Source organism: Rhipicephalus sanguineus, chromosome 6, assembly GCF_013339695.2.
Source record: "Rhipicephalus sanguineus isolate Rsan-2018 chromosome 6, BIME_Rsan_1.4, whole genome shotgun sequence".
NCBI classification, from domain to species: Eukaryota; Metazoa; Arthropoda; class Arachnida; order Ixodida; family Ixodidae; genus Rhipicephalus; species Rhipicephalus sanguineus.
The window spans coordinates 17,857,189-17,871,356 of NC_051181.1; the positions used below are offsets into that span (position 1 = coordinate 17,857,189).

The following is a 14,168-nucleotide window of genomic DNA, read 5'->3' on the forward strand; positions in this document are numbered from 1 at the left end:
AGCCGATTTTGTGGACGCTGAGCACGGGGCCGACGATCAAGAGGTCGCATTGGAGGGTTCTGAGATGGCATCGCACGTGGTAAAATGTATCGCTTTTACCATCCTGTGGCAGATAAGCATCATTTGCCGGCGGGAAGCGCGCGCGAGCCATCGTCTCAGTGCGCGCTGTCTGCTACTCACCGAACATCGCAGGCGCGACGCAGTAACAAAAGTCTTCGTCGCGGAAGTGCTTGCTGCACACAAGACTCGTAGCGGATGGCTACTTGCCGGTTCTTAGCTTTACAACCCATGCTTCACGCTGTTTCTTGTCCCGCGGTTACCAGTGCTGGCTGACACTGGGTTCCTTTGCGTAAGCGCGGCGCTGAGGCACCGAGCGGTAGAGCCCCATGTTCGTCGCCTTCGGAGGCAGCCACTCTATTACAATGGTTTCAATTGAGTAGAAAATGAGAGAAAACTTCCGAATTTGAACAGACCGCAGCGCATGTGGGACTTGAAACTCGTTTTCAAAGCACGCGGCAGTGCGCCACAAGCAGCCGACGCGGCCGCGGAGACAACGTGATCCTGCCAAGTACGTCACGCCGACGGTGGCGCCGGTGTTTCCAGTGGTGGGCCTCGAGGCCAATTGCGGACCAAGACGTACCGAGCCAAATACGAAGGCACAGACACGGCGCCGTGGCGGTTTCGGCCGGCGGCGGCGTGGGGGTCGTTCCGAGTCGGCGGCGGCGGCGTCGTCGGCGCACGCCGGGTACATCATCGGCGGCGGCGCACGACCACTTTTCGTCGGCGGCGGCGGCGCCGGCGGCGTGGAAACCGAAACCACAACTGGCTGAAATTCAGGACTTTTAACACTAAGGGCTGAGAAAACCGCACAGAGAGATGTATTGAAAGTCAGAGAACTGGAAAACGTTTCGTAAATGTTTTGTTTTTCAGCCTAGATATTGAAAATTAAAAAAAAGAAGGGGACTTATCTCAGGAAAAGGGAGAGTTGGGCTAGTTGGTTGGGGTTCATATTGAACAGCGCAAAAAACGAGACACAATGAAGAGACTGCACAACACGAGAGCTGACTGCAACTAAATGCTTTATTCAAGCACAAAGAAAAGAAAAAGAAAAGAAGGAAACAGAAATGCGCGCGCACCCTAAGCCCATAACAAGAGATTGCAGGCATACAGCAAATTTAAGTATTGTCCGGGCTATCGCAGAGGTTGCCATAGGAGTCCCGGAATAGGGACCCTCCCCGTTTTCTTTAAATTTTAATAAAGGAATGTTTTCATCATCATCATCCAAGTAAGCCATCTCACAATCGAGCAACGCAATCGATGGAGTGCTGACACACGTGTCACCATTTTTGCTGATAGCAAAAGCTTCAGCTATCTCTCTGATTCGCGCCTCATTGTGTCCAAAAACAGTGTTCGTGCGGCAGAACTCCGGTGAGCAGCCACAAGCGGCACAGTGGGCGGCCAAATGCGAATACGGCGCACACTTGAGGGAGCTATGATCATAGGCGTGCGCAGAGGGGGGGGGGGCGGCCGCCCCCCCCTAATCACCTAAGAGGGGGGGCGCGAAATCTGCCCGGTACATTGACCCTTCTAGTCACCCAAGAGGGGGGGGGCGCAAAATCAGTGGGGGGGGGGGCGCTGCGACGAACCTTTGCCCTCCCTAGTGGGGAGATGCTCGCGCAGGCGAATGTTGAGGCAGCGCCCCGTTTGCCCCACGTATCAGGGGCGTAGCCAGAATTTTTTTTCGGGGGGGGGCGGGGGGGTTCAACCATACTTTATGTATGTTCGTGCGTGCGTTTGTATGTGTGCATGGGCGTCCGGAGGGGGGTGCAAGGGGGGGGGCAGCTGCCCCCCTTGGAATTTTGGATAATAATTTTCTATGCAGTAGCAGTGAGCTACACAGCTTGATTAGCACACTCCAGTCCCGCATATCCGCGTGAAACATCATTCAGGATTACCAGCCAACTTTGCACGCTACATACTGCTATGGACTAATCTTGCCGGTCATGTCACGGCAATGAAACAAAAGCTACCTATGCTGCTTGCCCCCCTCCCCTCCCCCACACTCTGCTGATGCACCCCCCTGGAAAAAGTTCTGCGGACGCCCTTGTATGTGTGCGTGTATATATAAGCAGGCTAAACTAAAAAATTCCGGGGGGGGGGGTTTGAACCCCCCCAACCCCCCCTTGGCTACGCCCCTACCACGTACACTTTACCGCACGACATCGGAATTGAGTACACTACAACTACAACTGCAACTGCCTTTCACTGGGCTCTGGGGTCCTACCTGTATAATAATCAGTCATTATATGTATGTTACACAATAAAACTGATTGATTGATTGATTGATTGATTGATTGATTGATTGATTGATTGATTGATTGATTGATTGATTGATTGATACGTACGTTGCTTTTGCAAGGGACTGACTGCATGCGGTGTTTACGTGCTCCCTCCATTATCACCACTTTGTGATCGGTGAAATGCAGGGAAAGTGTCCGCTCCCGAGCGAAAGAGAAAGCGCGCAAGAGCGAGCGTGTTTTATTACAACGCTCCCCTTATTACAACGTCGCCGCACTAAATCGAACGATTGCCTTCCACCAATGACACGCGCCATATGTGACGTCATTCCTATTTTATAACAGACTTCTTTTTAATGTGTACGTAAACGAGGTGACTGAACTAAATAATGACTCTTCCATTGTAACGTACGCGGATGACACAAGTCTGTTCGTAACCGGCCATGATATTAATGAAGTTTTTACTAAGTCTCAAAAAGCCCTTTCAGATCTTTGGGAGTGGTCGAATACTAACTTGCTTAAAATCAACGCTGGCAAAACTAAAGCCATCTTATTTAGGGCCAAAAACAAACATGCACGTCTACCAGCAGACTTGTGTCTTGGTGGGAGTGTAATCGAGCTTGTGGAAATGCATAAATCGCTTGGCGTCGTCCTTTCTGCTGATATGACGTGGACGGCTCACTTTGACTATCTTTCTAGATCACTGTCTTCAGCTACGGGAGCGCTATCGCGGTGCCGCCATTTCTTTCCTAGCAAGATCAAAGCGCAAATATATAACGCTCTGTTTAGCGCTCGTGTAAACTTTTGTACACTTGTGTGGGGAACAACTACGCAAACAAATCTGCGTAGAATCCTCTTGTTACAGAAGAAAGCATTACGATGCATCGCTAACGTTTCCTACGCTCATCCCACTAAAGAATTTTTTCTCCGTTATCAAGTAATAAATGCCACTCTCATGTATCCGTACCGCATATTGCATTCGTTTTTCTTTTCAAACAAAAGTACTATGAACTTTCTAAGTAATAACTGCGGGTTAAAAAAAAACAGATAAGCGATCGAACCAGAGGCCACGAGAAATGGTTAGTACCGTGTTAAGGATTTCCCCTAGCCTCACGCGGGAACCCCACCCCAACCACCAGTAGCCTCACCCCGGGTCCCCAAAGACGAAACATCTCAGCATTGGGACGCAGGTCGTCTCTCACAGCCCCCCACGCAGGCACGCAGTCCTACCCTCCTGTCAACGTAACTGTACACCACACCGCCCTCTCAGGCACGGCAGAAACAGCCGCGACGGGGTTGGGGGGCTTTCCTGGAAAGGCATCTGGACTGCGCACGTGGCGTTCAACAAGTGAAAATGGAAGCAAAACAGAAGAAATACCACGATGGTGAGAGAGTGGCCGGTGCGGGGGAACTTGGAGACGACACGAGGCAGATACTTTTGAGCCACGAGCCAAGAATCACGTCTCAAGGCAGTTGTAAATTCTGTAAATAAACTTCTTGTTCTAATTGTAATCGAAGCTTTCAAAACATACCGCGATGGCGCACAATCACTGGCTTTCAATGTACCGTATCTTTTAAACAAATATGAGAAGCAGGGTATCGATTTTAACAATGTTTGTAAAAAAAAGTTGCGTGATTATTTTATGTCTGAACTGTACTGAACAGTGGTATCTGTTCTTACCACCACACACTTCTTTCACCGTACAATGTAATATATTTTTTTAAACAATTGTGCGGAAAAAATGTTTCGATATAAATCTGCTTACAGCAAGCACGTTTTAAATGTACGTATCATGATCCGACGTCATTTTTAGTATACTTACCTTTCCGTTTATGTATGCACGTGTATACAGTGTATATATGTATGTCTTACGTTTACCAGTATTCTATGTCCTTAGTTGTTTTTTTTTTACTACTTTAAATATCCTTTCTTCATTAAGTACCCTATGTTGCCTAGAAATGTATGTGTACGCTGCCTTGTGTATGGGCCCCCAGGCACCTTCAAGCTGCATTTCGCCGCTTTTCGCCTGGGGTGACCCCCAACTTTATGTTGGAAATAAATTTTCTTGATTCTTGATACTGTGCCCACTCGCAGCTGAGGACAATTTATCAATTCTCCATGGCACACAGGGTATTCAGCTTATTCTTAGCGGAAAAGTGGACGTTAATATTAAATTTGTGTGCAATCTTTTTAATACGGTGAGAAAGGCCATGAATATACGGGATCACCGCCAGTTCGTTACCCTTTCCCCGTTTGTCATCTAGCGGTTTTCTGGACCCTTTCTATTTCTAACTTTGTTCATAATTTTTAATGACGCAGAAACAATGGCGTCAAGAGGGAAGGCCGCGTGTTTCAGACGCTGAACTTGAGATAAGAGGCTAGAGGACATTTTGTGGACACAAGATTTGGTTCGGGCAGAAAAGTTTTTGGACGCAATGAGGCGCGAATCAGAGAGATAGCTGAAGCTTTTGCTATCAGCAAAAATGGTGACACGTGTGTCAGCACTCCATCGATGCGTTGCTCGATTGTGAGATGGCTTACTTGGACAATACTTAAATTTGCTGTATGCCTGCAATCGCTTGTCATGTGCTTAGGGTGCGCGCGCATTTCTGTTTCCTTCTTTTCTTTTTCTTTTCTTTGTGCTTGAATAAAGCATTTAGTTGCAGTCAGCGCTCGTGTTGTGCAGTCTCTTTCTTTGTGTCTCGTTTTTTGCGCTGTTCAATATCGATTTATCTCAAGTCACGTACAGTGTGTAGCAGTAGTTTCTGGCGTTTCACGTACTGAGACAACAATATGTACATGAGGCAAGCCGCAGTGCACTGCTCCGGAAGTTTCGACCACCTGGGGTTCTTTGACGTGCACTGTTGGCATCGCATGCATACACGGGCCTCTTGCATTTAGCGTCCGTCAAAATGCGAGCACCGCGGGTAGGATCGAACACGCGTCTGTTGGGTCAGCATCAGAGCACGGTACGTGGCTACGCGTAGTGAAGTGTGGCTCTTTTCGAAATTACCTTCCTGAAATCTGAATTGTACATGGTGAAAGAAGGCTCTGTCTGTAGAATTTGTGGGCGCGAAAGGTGTAACACTTCTTTCGTTCAGTTCGCGCGATGGTGAAGGCCTTCCGCACGTGCATGTGCATGATGGAAAAATAGCGGGAGAAGAGGGGGGGCGGGGATTGTAATGCGGCCGATTGACGATAATCTTGATGATATTTAGTGATGTCCTTAAGAGGGAACCAGCACAAGGCAACAAGAGGATAACAACCAGACAGGACAAGAAGTGCTCGACTTACAACTAAATGTTTATATTTGGCTTCACAAATTTCGCGTTCAATCTTATTTCTTCCTTTGCCAATGACAATCACTGATTTGAAATCAGGGGCGCAGCCACAGCCTTTGCAGTGCAGACTGCAGAGGTTAAATTTCAGTAGAGTACCGAATTCCCTTGTCATGCGGCAGATCGCGTGGACGCCGAAATCTACTCCCTACAGGCACTGGTGGAAACTAATTACCTCTACACTGCAAAGGCTGTGGCTGCGCCCCTGATTTCAAATCAGTGAGTGTCATTGGCAAAGGAATAATGAGATTGAACGTGACATATTTGTGAAGCCTTCGAAATAAAAAACAAAACAAAAAACAAGGCAACGTGTTTTGTGATCGCGTGATCGCTCAGTTTTCCTTACAGATAGACAATTCGCATTTCTAGATAGCGGGTGCACGGGACGTTGATATTTTGGTATTTCGTGGAAATGGGCTGTTTGTACCACTTTGACACGTTTCTTGGTTTTGTAATTAGTTGTGCAACTGTAACACGTCTCAGGTAGCCTACAAGTTGTATGAAGTTGGGCATGTTGGTATTGCATAACTGATCACGTAGCGCAGAATTTGACACGTACATGACAAGAGAAGGGACGAAGACGTACGAGCGCTCGTGTTCGTCCCTTCTCAACTGTCCTAGCTGTGTAAAATTTTGCGCAACGTGATCAGTCAGATAGCCTATTTACGCATATGCGCTGCTGGTTCATGTGTGTGAGGACTTTCTTCAATAAACATTCAGTTGTAAGTCCAGCGCGCGCTTGTGTTGCTCTCCTTCGCTGTCTTCGTGTTTTTTTTTTGTTGTTGTTGTTGTTTCCTCTTAAGAATATTATGAACCAACTCGCCCAGCAAGCTACGTTAGTGATGTCTTGTTTCAAACACAGTTGTGACAAAACGGCACCTAGATCTAGATAGTTGAATTTAGTCCGAGATAGGAAACGGACGAAGGAAAGGCAGAAGATAACTCAGTTTGATATCCTGGCGTGGAGCATCGCCCGGAATGCAGGACAAAGCGGAGGAAACACAAGACATTATACACCCGTAACCACACTTTAGTGTTTTGTCCGCATTGTCCTGTTCTGTGCGTTACTTCACACGAACTATATGGTGATCACCATATCATCCAGCTGTCGACCTTGCTGAACCTGCCACCCTTGGGGATCCTTTCTGTTCTGTTACAATATGTTGTGCATTTCGTCTATTGTCCTTTTCTCTTTCTTTCTTCATTAAAGGCTTATCCTCCATATATTCCAGTTTCTTAACTGATTTTTTTTTTTCTAAATATACACCCTAAACAGCTATGGCTTATTTAGACTGCTGAGCAATATAAGCGATTAATTCCTTCCATCCGCATCGAATCAAAGTCAAGCTTGTACAATAGGTTAATCCCGCCCGCCTCCATTCGTACAGCCCGCCCTTTCCCCTTGAACTGCCGCTGTTCCTCGACTCGCTTTCACATATTTATTTTTACTCTCCGCCGCCTTATATTACCCTCAAATCCCGCCTCATGTAACACATTTTGTTTGAGGGAGCAGATCGTCAGCCAGAATATGTTGACAGTCCTCGCCAAAAACCACCGTTGGCGCTGTCACTAAATTTACTTGACATTCCCGTTGATCTTGAATGCAACACTACCTTTCCGCATTGTTGGGAACACTTCACAACTTTTTGTGGTCCAGTGATTTAACTTGAAGCGGCAGGCGAATCGTTTGAGGTGTTTCGTACACCTAGTGGGCAGAATTAAAGAACCGAGCCTTTAGTGGGGGCAGAAGGTGCCAAACAAAGTTAGATTTGCTGAAAAAAAATTAATCGCACTTAAATGGCGCGCCGATCGCGCCGAGAGGATACGTCGGATACGTCGGCGGCGGCGGCGGCGGCGCGCCGATCAGTTGGCCTCGGCGGCGGCGGCGCAGCGATAAGTGTCGGCGGCGGCGCGCCGACGTCTCGGCGCACACCTCTACTTTTTAGTCGCTCCCTAGCAGCCGCGAGAAAATTGATGTGCGGCAGAGTTTGGTGATCTGCGGATTGTTGCGTTGCTGTTGGAAGTACTGCATTTTCTAGCTTGCGATTTAACAACGTGGTGTTCTCGAGGGTGAAAGTGTCCTTGCAACCGAGTACCTCATTTTGCTTGTCGCGAAGGGTAAGGTTGACGATGAAATAAATGTTGTTGCACAGGGAATTCGTGTGAACCTCCGGACGCACAAGAAATCCCAGTGCGGCTGCGAAGTGTTTTTACTAAGCCTGTGATCTCCGATGGCCAATGCTCCTGCGCTGCAGGTTTTTCGCAAAGTGCGAACACGTAGCGGCCGTTCATCCGTTGCTAGGTAAATCATGCTGTGCTGTCACCGGCCGTGTTATTCAGCAAGGCAGACAAACTGTGCGGCACTGTTTTGTATGTAGGTGGGCTAACGCAGTCGGCTGTTGCCATTGGGCATCGTTTATCAAGTGCTGATCGCCTAGAGTACAGTGTATTTTAGAGCATCACGGCGACACTTCAGTATTTTGAAGCAACTTAGTCTGCCGATTACTTAGTGAGGCAATGACGGTACCAACGGTACACTGAGCGACATAAGATTTCGTGTTGCATATTCGGCGTGGCTACAAGAGGCGAAGAGAAACAGTGACTGCTAGCTGTTAGAAAAATGATGGCAGGAAACTTGTCCATCATTATTTGTTATGGTTATCATCTACCAGTCATGTCTTGTACTCGGGACACACACGCAATGCGATTGATTTTTTCGCCCTCTGCGGCGATCGCTGGAACTTGAGACTTTCCGGGGCCGATGCGGGCCTTGCTCTCTGTTGACGAGCTGTGATTTTGCGGTGTGGACCAGGACCGACCTTTCGCTCAGCCCGCTCGCGCTGACCATGCTACGAGTGGTGGCCCGCTGGTCAGTGCTGCACCGATGCTTATCCGTGACAGCAGGGAGGTGTTTGGCCACGGATCGCTCTTCTGGGTTGTTGCTCCGAGCACCTCCCCTACTAACAGCTCGCACCTTTCCGTACTTGCAGCCCGTGAGGAGCAAATCCAAGAAAGCGAGAAGCAAGGCCCCACAGGTGATTGCCAGCTTGCGCAGTAGACCGCGTGTGAAGTGTTCATTAATTCACCATTCTTGCCGTGCTCCTTATTTCTGACAGTGTCGAAGCAGCGTGTGAGGTTCGGGTAAAAATGAAGTTGTATGTTGAAGTGCTGCAGCGATAAGATAGTTCTACTGAGAAGATAGAGCGCCAACTCGGTTGTTCCCACCGCAAATCCAAATTAGTTTCGAATGACCTCCGTCGTCTGCATGTACCAACTTCATTGGTCTAGCTATGTCATTAAAGCTAATAAAAAGAAAAGTTACTGCAACAAAACAGACATATGGGCTAGTTGGTGTGTATTAATCTTGGCGGAAAGCGCTCTCAAACAACACATACAAAGGAAATAAAGGAAGTCGGCCCTCCTTTCTCCATGTTGTTTGAGCGCTTGTCCCGCAAAGATGGAAAAAAAAAAGTGAAAAAAAGGAAACGCAGGATTTCTGTATCTGCGAACTTTATTTGTACATTGTCCAGACTCCACCTACATGGGGCAAATTGAATTGGTGTAGTGCTGAAACAACAGCTCTGACAGCAGGATAGGTAATATTACTTAAGCGTGCAAGTTAAGTACCCTTGAAAATGTGAGGAGCTGATGTCTGTATTGTCGAAGTTCTCAAAACCCCATACATGCAGTGCTGTGTGTGTTATCTTTCCAAGTGCCTTGAGCAGTGCTTGGTTTTAATTAATAATAACCAACTAGCCCAAGCTTCCACCCTTGCTAGTAAGTGCAGTTTCTGCACTGATTTTGTAAACTTTCCGTACGAGTTGTGAAACACTCCTTCAATGGACAAGTGTGATCCAGTGTTAGGTAGGTGGGACAACTTGCGACCTTCCAAAGGAAAGCACGAGTGGCTGTTTGCGAATTCTTGAACAAGAATAGGTTTCACCTTGACTTATGATGTGGAGTCATCAATCAAATAGATTTGAAATAGCCTCGTTTGGAGCCATGCACCCAAGAATTGTCTTCTTAATCATGTTGAGCTGCATCTGGTTAGGATGTTGAGCACTTCAGAGCATGCCATTGCTCTGGTGGAAGTAAAATTCCACATTGCCAAAAAATGTATGTTTCACACTTGTTTCACTTGCGCTGCCTTGCGGCATTTTAGTGTCACGCACACCACATGCCCTCGAGGTGGCATCTTAGTGCTAGGCAGTAGTGTGCATTTGCGCTGTTCAGGTTTTATCCATTTTTTTTTTTTTTGTTTCCGAGATACCATCATAGTGAGTACCATAGCACTTATCTGCTTCCTTTTGATGCTGGGTTCCTATCATGCCAGTGTGGACAAATGTTTTGAGCAGCTAAAGCTCTTTCTACTATGTTTTGAGCTCTTGTGCTGCTTGGTGATGGCTTTGCACTTCTGTTTGAAGGATGAACACGAAGAAGAGGAAGAGGAGGACGAAGAAGAAGAAGGAGAGAGCCAGGAGCCCGGAGACAATGAGAAAATGGCCTATGTGAGCTCACTCCGAATCGACAGCATTATGAAGGCTGGTGTCAACTTGTCCAAGACGTACGTATAGTGTTAGCACTTCCCTGGTCTGATTGGTGCTACTCTTGGGATACACTAATGTCTTATGATTGTGGTGCACTATGATACTAAAAAGAGTAAACAAGCCATTTTTCAAAAACATTACTCAGTACATCTCTTTCAACTGTATGTTATATAAGTAGTTCTCACGCTTTGAAAAATTGTGTCTGTGGGCCCTCTTACTTCAGTTCAGGAACAAGCGCCATCACCAGCTCTCGAGGATGACTGCAGCAGAGTTTATTTGTAAATGAGTGGCAATTACAATTGATGTTAGTAAAGCTACGAGGCTGATAATTGTCTCATTTTTCTGAGCATTGTAGTAGACAGTGTGAGCATCTGCTGGGTTGTATTCTTGTGAAGCCTTTGGAAGCCTACAGCAGTTGGAAAATTTTTAGTGTTCTCATGTTAAGGGGGGACGTGGCAATGGGAATGGTAAATTTGTTCAAAATGTTCAATTTTTCAATTGATTTTTTTCTGCAATCCTGAGACCATATTTTACGTCATGGTAAAATATTAGACCAAAATAAGCAGTAGAAGTAAAAAAAAGTTTTACTAGTGTGCTGTCATCATACACTATGAGAAAATTGGGCTTTAGGAAATGCAAATCTGCAGTTTTCCCTTGACACTGTGCCACCGTGTTGGCGTCATCATAAAGAGGACAGATAGAGCTCAAGATAGCTGCAAAGCTGCATATCTTCAATGAAAAATAAAATCAGCTTCCTTCCGAGTCCCATTTCCTTAGCTTTTAGCTCCATTTTCTCAGCTTTCATTTTTTGAACCGTTGCTGTCAGTCATCGCTGTGCTGTATATATATTATATCTGTATTCACAACAAATACAGATATAACCATTCCTTTTTTTGTGCTTAGGTCCTGAGACATCGGTGAGTGCTGTAAAGCTGTCCATATTTGTCTGCACGTCATACAAATTTTTATAATTGGCTTTTTGTAAAAGTTGTTAGACAATATGTACAAGAAATTTCAAAAATTTTTGTGTGTGCTTATTTTAAAGGGGTCGTGAAACGTCCTCCAAAAATTTTCAACTACGTGTGTATTCAGAATCCTGGCCGTCCATTTAGTACTATACATCGACTCGTTTGATGTCTGGGTTCGCTGAATTACTAAAAAAGCGCAATTTCGGTTTCCCCGCTCACGTTCCAGTCAACTGTGTAGCTGACGTCATTTTAAGACAGCCAATGAAAAGTCTCTGTCGTTGACAAAACATGGCGACGCAGCGATGTTTTTGAGTTTTAGTTGACCGTGGTTCGTAGCATCATACTGTTTAGATTGTGGTGCCGGCAACACCATAACATCATGGACACACAGCGGGCGATGGCTGACCTTCCCGAACTACAGCGTCGTCTGCTAGAGCGGAGTCGGCTGTTAGGCTTTGAGCCGTACGCCGACGCACCCATGCGGGTGCGAGACCGGCCATCGTCAGAGCAAGACAGCGGCAGCGGCGACGACGGTGAAGAAGCCTGCGCCGTGGAGGCACCTGTATCGAGACCACGTGGAAAAACCTGCGCTAGCGGAAGCCCCGACCATGACCTCACACCTCCTGAGCTTTTTCGGTGGTGCGTCGAGCAAGAGGTTCTGCGTCGGTACGGCGTCACGCTTGAGGCGAGCGTTTTTTGTGTCCAAACCGAGACTCCGAAGGACATTGAGGTTGGTTTGGTAGTCTTCTGGCAGAAAGTGGTTGGAACACACGAAACCACTCTCTGAGCCCAGACCATCGGGGCCATCGCGGTTGATAGCTCGAAGCCACACTGCTCTCCGCTGTGGCTCGCTGGGCAGCTTGTGAAAGCGAACGTTGTTTGCACTTTCATAAGTTGTGCGGCACTGTCTGACGACGCACACAGTTGGCATAGCGAGGACTAAGCCACCGAGAACACACAGTAGAACACAACTTGCGACGCTGCACTGACTGCACCGACCGAGCCCAGCAAACCGACGGGAAGGCATGGATACACACGTGAAAGAGCCCGGATGTACTTGAAAGCGGAACCGAGCAGATCACTCACTGTGATTGTACAGCTTAGAACTCAGAGCGCCAAAATAGCTCTGCTGCTTTTTCTTTTTTTAGTATCCTATAATTATATTACTTCAGAGCAAAATAAAGCGAACGCTCTCTTTGTAACTTCTCTTAACATGACGTATCACTGACGTCACATTTTAGTGCTTTTAGTGGCCGACGGTCGCGCATGGTCGCTAGCGATCTCCAAAGAACTGTGATTTCAAATGGGTGTCATTAATTACAGAATGGATACTGTGCCGAAATATTTCGGAATTGGTATGTCTAATCCGTATTAAATCAGGGAAAATTGCAACCGGGAAGTTTCATTTTCGTTTCATGACCCCTTTAATAGTAAAAAATAAACCAATAGCTTTACGGCACAGAAGGGGCCCTTGTGAATATCCTTATGCGAAAATCTTGATGAACTTATGTCTAATTCACTAATTAATTTTGGGATGACAGTGAGAGTCTATCAAGTGTTTTAACTCAAGAACTACAACAGATAGCTCAAAACCGATTTCGGTTATGATATCAACCTAACATATCACATCTGCATGCCAAATTTCATCACTTTATCTCCATAAATAACAAAGATAGTTTTCATTGCCACGTCCCCCCTTAAAGGTAGGAGCTGTTGGGACTCCGGGTCCTGCGGCTCTCATCATTGGTAGCTGGCCCCCGTCATCGGACCCTTTGTCCCGCCGAGAGAAGAGGCGCTCGTACGAACGACAGATTTATTTACATGTTAGAAATGATCAAGAGACAAGTGACCAGCGACAAGCACAGAACGTCTTCGGCCTTTTATAGTGCCGCGTCGTCAACCCTGGGCGCATTGTCCGCTTCTTCAGCCAATACGGTGGTCTCGGCGCCTCGCCCATGAGGGAGGGGAAAGACACCACACATGGAGAGGGTACAAACTAACACGATGCCCAAATATGGTCACGAAACCTAAAACGATGCCCAAATATGGTCGTGAATCACAGCACCAAGACCTTGCACACGGCGGATTCCAGAATTCTCCCGGCGAGGGGAAAGAGCCTGAATGGGGAGATGGAGGAGGAGTCGACGACTACTCGGTCCTCTCCGCGCAAAACCGGTCCGTTGACCATTGCTCTCGCTTGGCTGCGAGGCCGTCTCAAATGCATGCTACCCCTGGAATGCGTCGATGATCTCCTTGACGGGTTCGCAAACGTTGGAATAATCCCAATGCTGGGGACGGTCGTAACAGTCTCTCGTGCGGGGGGGTAAAGATCTCGATGGGCTGAGGTTTGCAGCCACAGTTCGGAGAGATCAGCGCCGCCATCCGGTTTGGTGAAGATTTCCTTTGATGACCACCTGCTTCATTGTGGGCTCAACAGACATCACATACGCACATGAAAACACAACTAATCAGCCGGTGAGCGCCGGACAATTCCGCCAAACTCCACCAGGCAATTTTCCCTTTTAACTTGTGGTGTCGTGTCAAGCACCACCGCGGGTTCGAGCACTGGGAGCTTCATGCAGGGCGCCGCGTCCTCGTTCGTCCCGCGCCCGTGTACTGTTCGCACTGCTGCGCGCGAGAACTCGGCCACGTCACCGCGAAGGGACGGCGAGCCGTCGCGCGCAGCGAGGCAGACCCTAGGCGACACTCTCCAAATTAGCGATTTATTACGGGGGATTTTAGTACAAGAGATCAATAATTCGTTACAACCAATCGCGCGTAATATAGTTACACAGGACACCAATCAGCTAATACAATTGTTGCCAAATGTGGCCGCGAATGGCACACCCACAAAACGAACAAACAAAGAAAGAACCAGGCTTGGAGAACCGACCTACCCTTCGGCCAGCGCTCCCGCGATCTCGCACCCCAGAGCAGAAGACACAGAACAGATAAAGCAACACTTAAAAGGAACATACGGTGCACGATCGCGAGGCGCCGCCTCCGGACTTCGAGAC

General features: G+C 47.4%; 1 protein-coding gene across 1 annotated transcript in view; it reads left to right on the forward strand.

Annotated features, from left to right (window-relative positions):
• The first annotated feature begins 5,210 nt into the window (after positions 1-5,210).
• LOC119395636 (mitochondrial transcription rescue factor 1) overlaps positions 5,211-14,168 on the forward strand; it is a 74,669-nt gene continuing 65,711 nt past the window's right edge. The window contains exons 1-3 of the mRNA XM_037662620.2: positions 5,211-5,267; positions 8,627-8,671; positions 10,061-10,200. Coding sequence (XP_037518548.1) covers positions 5,211-5,267; positions 8,627-8,671; positions 10,061-10,200 — 242 coding nt within the window. The remainder of the gene's footprint in view (positions 5,268-8,626; positions 8,672-10,060; positions 10,201-14,168) is intronic.